Consider the following 6,909-nt stretch of genomic DNA (forward strand, 5'->3'; position numbering starts at 1 on the left):
GCTTCTACCCTGGGGGTCTTTAAGAGGAGGCTGGATGAACACCTCGCCGGGGTCATTTGACCCCAGTACTCTTTCCTGCCATGGCAGGGGATCAGACTCAATGATCGGCACAGGTCCCTTACGACCCTACTAACTATGAAACTACGAAATGCCACTGACCCTGCACGATAAACTGCAAGTTTACTCTTTCACATCAGAGAACAGAGTGTGATCTCAGGGACACGCTCTGAAAGCAAGTACAGGCAGCTCACTCAGAGCTATAGTTCAAGAAGCCCCAGGCTCAGCCCATGAGAAACCCCAGGAGCTGTGGGATACCCCACTGTTTGAATGCCTGCACCACACCCCAGGAGCACTCCTGGAGCCGGCAGTCATGCCGAGCACAAACTCCCACTACTCCAGCCTGCCGGGGCATGGGCCCAGAAAGACATTTTCTGCACGATGCCTTTCCTGGGACAACCGGTTTCTCATCATCCTCACGGCCTGCAGCCCACAGACACAGGACACCTTAACAGGGATTGCCCAGCTCACACTGGCGCACCCATCTGTATTCTTGGATGGCTCCAAGCAGCAATGTGCTGTGGGGCAGAGCTGCATCCAGGAGCGCACAGGGCACAGGACTGATCTGAAAAGCTTCCTCCCACACAGGCTCAGCCTCTTACTGTTCAGCAAAGCCCTTACACCCATTCTTCAAATCCCACTAACTTCAGGGACACCCAAGCCCACGCTCACAGGTCAGGGTGTGATATGCACCCGGGGCCCAAGCGTGGGGCTGCTCTGCTTCCCACATGGAGCACAGGAGGGGGAAGGCATCCCTCGGTTCAGTCAGGCAACCAGCAGGGAGGGCCTGCTGGCACCGGCCAAGCATGCCCCTGGGTGCCACCCTGCCCCCAGATCATGGAGTCAGCCAGCAACAATACTGCAGCCCCATGGGCCAGACACCAGCTCTGCAAATGTCTCTTGCTGCCCCTGGACTTCGGGCCTGGGGCTGGCCCACTGCCATGTCATGCAGGCCCCCAGGCTGCATAGAGGAGTGGGGATCAGGACTGTTTGACACCGGCCCTCACTACTGATAATATTCCTGCTTCCTCTAAGCAAAAGCCCCCAGCTTTTGCCCCTTGAAATGGAACAGCTGTTTCCAGCTACCTCCGAGCAGAAGGCTGCTCAGGCAACGTCAGCCAACGTCTGCATCCCAGCTGGGGCCTGACCCAAAGGCAGCGTAGCCAGAAGGCAGACTCCTGCGTGTTTCCGTGAGCTCTGAATTCGGCCACAGGCCTGGGAAAGCAGCCTCCAAGTTAGAAAAGGAAGGGAGTCCCAACTGGAGTCTGGGGATGGCGGGGGGAGGGAACACCCTGATAGCGGGCTCAGCAGGAAGCCCTCAACCCTGCACGAGCGCCTGGAGGCCACACGGGCAGTGTGGGAGCTGCCGTCCTACCCCCAGGTCCCTCCTGAGACAGCATCCCCATGGCATACTGAGCACCAGGAAAAATGACCAGTGTGAGATAGCGCAAAGTGACGTGGCTCCCCCCCAGAGATGGGGAAGAGGAACAGGCGGAAAGCCACGTGATGCTGGCTGACAACCACAGGGCTGCCCAGCCCACGCCGCCTCGGGAGTGATGAGGGGACTTCTGTGACAGAAGGAGCCCACCGCTGAACCGCAGAGTGCACCAGGAGCCTCCAAAACTGGTTGGCGGCAGCAGAACCCCAGCTGTTGCCAGCTGCAGGGACGAGCCAGGGCTTTGGGCCCCCGGGAAACCTGCTGCTTCCAGCACTGAAGGTGCTCCCTCTGCTCATCTTCACCAGGGCCCAATCCTGGGGAACCACAAGCAGGAGCAGGAACTCAATGTGAGCACAGTGCAGCGGCGGGAGGCCAGCCCCAGCTTCCATCCTGCATCTGCACAGGGACTGAACAACAACCGCACTGCTAAGGCAGACTCAGAGCCAAGCCAGGCTGGCAGGGCCCTCGGGCGGTCACACCTAGCCCATCCTCTGCTCAATCCCTGGCTGAACCCCCCTAGCCATGCTGAAGCATGAGAGTCCCTTTGAAAAAGCCAGCTCCATCTCTGTGGCAACCATGCTGGACTCCTAACCGAGGGCCCGGGGACTGCCACATACGCCCCAAAACAAGAGCTCCTTTACCAGAGTGACACGAGCACCGCAGGGAACTCCTCACTGCACCCCGGGGGCTCACCTGGGGGTTGTCCATGTACCACAGCAGGCAGTTGGCCTTGGTGTCCAGGATGAAGTACCTCCGCAGGAACTTGCCGCAGGTCTCATTTTCTTCAATGTCCAGAAACCCACAGATGCGATTCTGCCGATCCACATAAGGCATGCCGGGCTCCTTGGACCATCACCCTGCAACACACGCATCAGCGGTAAACACTAAGCACACCTGCTGCTCTGCCAACCTGGCTGCCGCTGCCAACCCCTAGTCCCCTGCCAGCATCCATGGCACTACAGATGTGGTTGGAACCCACCCGTCTCTCACGCTGCTTTTGCCCGGCAGGCGCCAGGTCCTTAGAGGGCATGGAGTGTAAAGAAGCCAGGGGTGAGGAGGAACATCACCTTCCTGAGGTTTTCATTTGACCTGCCAAAGCTGCTCTGCTCCAGGTCAGGGAATTGGCAAGCCAGCCAGCAGCGGGCCAGTCTCACCACACCGGACAGGGAGCATTTGCAAAAGCTAGCTCCGCCTTCTCCAAGCCACACATCATTTCACTGCACAGCGATTTATGAGTTACACGCCCCACTGGGCTCTAGCCTGATACAGCAGCCATGCACCTTCCCGCAGGATGGCTGCAATAGGGATTAAAGGATTAGGAGCCTGATCCTGCCATCACCTCCACCCAGCAGGTTCCCACAGCAACCCCACGGAGCTCCAGAGCACTCCCTGCAGGCTCATGGCTGCACGCCGGCCTCGGCCTTGGACCAGCCCTGCTATCATCCAGATTTCCTGCCGCTGCTTCCGGGGCCCCAGAGCCCCTGGGCCCACGGAAAGGCAACACCCCCTCCACCACCGCGCACGTGTGCCTTGGGACGGCTGCCAGACAAAGAACCCAGCCCCTCCTAAGCAGCAGGGGGGCACGGCCATAGCAATACGGGGGCACAGTCAGACCACATCCAGAAAACACCAAAGCAGCTGAGCTGAGGGGCTGTGGGAGTCCAGAGGCTTCCAAGAACCACAGATGGACTGCATCAGTGTGCGCAGCTAGGCAGCAGCTAGCAGGCTGGACCACACTGGCAGCTAGTAATGTGGGGACTGCACTGCTCCTCTCTCCCCTCCTGCTGAGACCTTACCACTGCACAGGGGCTCTCCAGAAGACACTGCAGTTGCAACAGCCCCGAGCAAAGCAGTGGTCCCAGGCCCGAGGGGAGACAACGCCTCAAAGTCCCCCCCAGCAGCAGCAGTCACCAGTACAGGGAGGCAGGGCACCCGTCCTGGCCTGCTCCAGAGGTACACACCAATCCACCAACTCAAAGCAAGCACGCCGGGAGGAACAGGACAGCTGCAGCACACGGGTGTGATGAACCCTGGAGGCTTTTACCCCAGGGCAAACACAAGCCACCCAGCCCCCACCATCCTTCTCAACCAAGGCTCCAAGGAATGGGAAGCAAACTGCAGCTCCTGCAGAAAACGGGTCATGCCAGGATGCAGCGTCAGCAAGGAAAACAACGTCCAGGCCTCGCTGGGTGACAGCATGTCGCCCTCCTTGCTTGAGCCAAGAGCTCTTTCTGTAAGGACCCTCGTGGCTCAGAGCCCTGCCCAGAATGGTTCAGCTTGCTCCCTACCCCCAGCACTCAGGCAGGCTGCAGGGATGGGCCTGAATGCATTCAGAGAGCACCAGACCAAGGGCAGCTGCACCAGACACAAACTTCCCCTTTGCAGTCCCTGTAAGTTTTCCAAGCACAAAAAGGAGAGCAGGGAAAGACTTAATCCCACCAAGAGCAACCCTCCCTTGCTGCCTGCTCTCTGCCTGGATACCACAGGGGCACTGGGGAAATCCGGCCCTAGGACATCCAGGGGCTGGGTTTGATAAGTAACTGGCTAAAAGACCAGCAGCTGCAGCCAGTTTGCACCGATACTCCAGTGAAATCCAGGGCGAGACCTGGGGCCTGGCTGGACCACACAGCCTGTGCACACACACTTGGCGTCAAAGCCGGAGTACAGTGCACCGCTCCAATTTGCTAGTGGCTTGCATGCACTCTGCACTGGTGCCAGTGATGGGATAGGGTGCAGCACCATGGGGAAGGAGGCCCCTTAATGGTAAGTGCGGTGAAGTCAGTCTGTGGGGCTGGGTCACCTCACATTTTGTGTCATCATTGACATGGGTGCTGCGTGGGCATGAGTTGTCCACCCCGAGCCACTGTGCGCTGCTGCAAAGCCCAGGTGCAGAAGGTGCACAGTTAGCAAGGCACCGTCTCACTTGCCTTAGGGAGGAAACCTCATAACTGCCATGATTCGAGAGGCCTGCAAGAGAGCTGGCTGCAGATTCAGGCCACAGCTTCCCGAGCATGGACGGCACAACATGCATGTGCGTTACAGGAAGCACAAATAAGGAGCACACCGATATGGAGAAAACACCGGGGCATCCTCTGCACAGCAGTTAACAGGACAGCAGAGGCAGGGACCCAGTCTGAGGCCGTATGCTGTAGCCGGCAGCACCAGCATTTCGGGGTTCTTCATCAAGCAAGTAGCCAGGGTGCATTCACCTTGGAGAGAACGTGCACTGACTGGGGGGGGGATTTTTCACAGAGTCACTGGTTGAGGTGCCTAAGGGTGGGTAGGAGGAGTGTAAGGGCACTGGTTCCCAGCTAGGGGCAGGACAGAGATAACCAAACCCAGAGCCAAACTGATTTTGTGCCGAGGCATCAGTGTCAGCCAGGCCTCATAGTGTCAGCCAGGCCTCAAGGCACTGCTGCTGCTCACACAGCCGTGACATGGGCAGGGAAGAGGAGCCTCGTGGAAATGCCTGGTCTATCTATATACCCAGGACCAAGTTCAGGACTCAACTCTGCTGGCCTCACCCTGCCAAGCACCGAGGCAGGTGCCCACATGAGCTTGGGGGCATGTCAGGCCCAGCAGGAAGCAGCTGAGGAGCCTTATAAGTCACAGGGCACAGCATGCATAAATGATCAGACAACTTCTCAGGCATATACCTCCCCAGGGCATTCGCACCCATCCACCTACAAGCAGGCAAAGACCACTGAGCTGCCCTCCACGCCCACCGCACAGCTTCCAGACTGAGGGGACTGCCAATGATCCCAACAGTCTCTGTTTTCATCCAAGGCCCATCGACTCTGGGTCATGCAAAGTTTAAAAAAAAGAGCCCAGAGATAAAAGGGCAGCTGCTGTGTCCTGGGAGATGCAGATTAGCTGAGCTGGGCAACAGGCAGGGTGGTGCTGCGCTGCAGAAACCCTCTCTTCAGATTCAGTCACAGGCAGGACAGAAATCTGCAGCTTTGGCTTTTTCTCCCCTCTGCCTCAACTGACCCGAGTCTGAATGGGAGGGTACAGACCGCTGAGCTCCCTCTGCACAGGAAAAGGGGATGGGGGTGATCTGGGGCTGCTCTCAGGCATGTGACATGTGGGGAGATTAGGAGCCCACTAAGCTTCCAGCATGCTGCAGGTGGGCAGCTGCTATCCCCACCTCTCCCTTTGGTTACAGAGCCCAGCCTTGGAGCCAGGCCCCTTCCCGACAGACCATGCATTCTTGCAGTAATCATCGAGCCCTACACGGGTTCGAAGCACCTGGCTGGTGTTATCGGGGTCAAGCCTTCATTTTTCACCCCAGCACTACTGCTCGTTGCTGGGGAGGGGACAGCAGCTTCAGCAAGCCCCTGGTCTGTTCTGCTGTAACATTTCCTGCCACGTGCACATTTGCACTGAAATACTGTTACCCATCTTCAGCTCGCAGCTCTGCACACCGGCTCGAGACAAGTTAAGAAAAAATACAGGTTCAACGTCACAGTCTGAAATGACTGGGAGTCTTCAGCCGGGGCAAGAACGTCCGCCTGAGACTCAACCACCAATGATTTATCTGATCAGTAGGTCCCTTTGTTACCGGAGTAACCCTGTGTGCTGAAACAGATGACACGTTTCTATTTCTATTTCCTGTATCTCTCAGAAGTGGAAGACAGTCAAGTCCAAGACCCGAGACAATGAGAAAGGGCAGACGGCAGAAGCAGGAAGACACTCAGCTGTGCGGGCAGCGTTTGGGGCTGTTAATGGTCCTCGACAGGCCCAGCAATCACAACTCATTACATTATCCCCCTGTAACTATGGCCATTATGTAAACACCACAGCCATCCTTATGGTGCCGAGCATAAGACGTGCCAGCACGCGTGTGAAATCTGAATCTGATTCCTGGCAGCCTGTCTGAAATCGGAAACTTGTCTAAAGAACTGCCCGAGCCTTGCCATGAATTAGGCCCTTAAGATGTAATGACGGGATCCAATTTGTCACCTTGCGGCGAAGCACGGCCCGGACGGACGCGCCAATGCTTTCTGGGCTTCTCTCCGCGGAAGGGACTCTCTTTTTAGTGCCATTAGAGGTGCAACATATTCATAAACTTCCTCCAAAAAAAGAGCCCGGATCTCGCCCGGCTCAGCTCACGGGCAGCGAAACTACTGGGGAGGATTTAGTGAAAAAGAGCCAACACAAACCCAGCTTGGTGCTGCATTTCAGGCGGATTAAGAAAGCTTCCCAGGAATTTCTGAAGCCAGCCGGGGACCAGCGAGGCTGCAGTCAAAGCCAGCAACACCATCGCTGTCAGCGGGGTCCCCTCGGGCGAGCAGGAGCCCGCTCCCTCCAGCCGCCCTGCCCGAGCGCCGCTCCGCGTCTAACGGCCGGCGCCCCCGGGGCAGCGCCGACAGCGCGACGGGCAGCAAAACCGCCCACGACGGCCCGCAGAGCGC

At 57.8% G+C, this 6,909-nt stretch overlaps 1 protein-coding gene across 1 annotated transcript in view; it reads right to left on the minus strand.

The window, feature by feature from the left end:
- The window catches only part of PLEKHA2 (pleckstrin homology domain containing A2), a 41,857-nt gene extending 35,067 nt beyond the window's left edge, over positions 1-6,790 (minus strand). The window contains exons 1-2 of the mRNA XM_019514439.1: positions 6,658-6,790; positions 2,189-2,352 (exon numbers count right to left, since the gene is read on the minus strand). Coding sequence (XP_019369984.1) covers positions 2,189-2,329 — 141 coding nt within the window. The 5' untranslated portion in view covers positions 2,330-2,352; positions 6,658-6,790. The remainder of the gene's footprint in view (positions 1-2,188; positions 2,353-6,657) is intronic.
- Between the last annotated feature and the right edge of the window lie 119 nt (positions 6,791-6,909).

Source organism: Gavialis gangeticus, unplaced genomic scaffold (genome assembly GCF_001723915.1).
Source record: "Gavialis gangeticus isolate Ggan-Ray unplaced genomic scaffold, GavGan_comp1, whole genome shotgun sequence".
NCBI lineage: Eukaryota > Metazoa > Chordata > Crocodylia > Gavialidae > Gavialis > Gavialis gangeticus.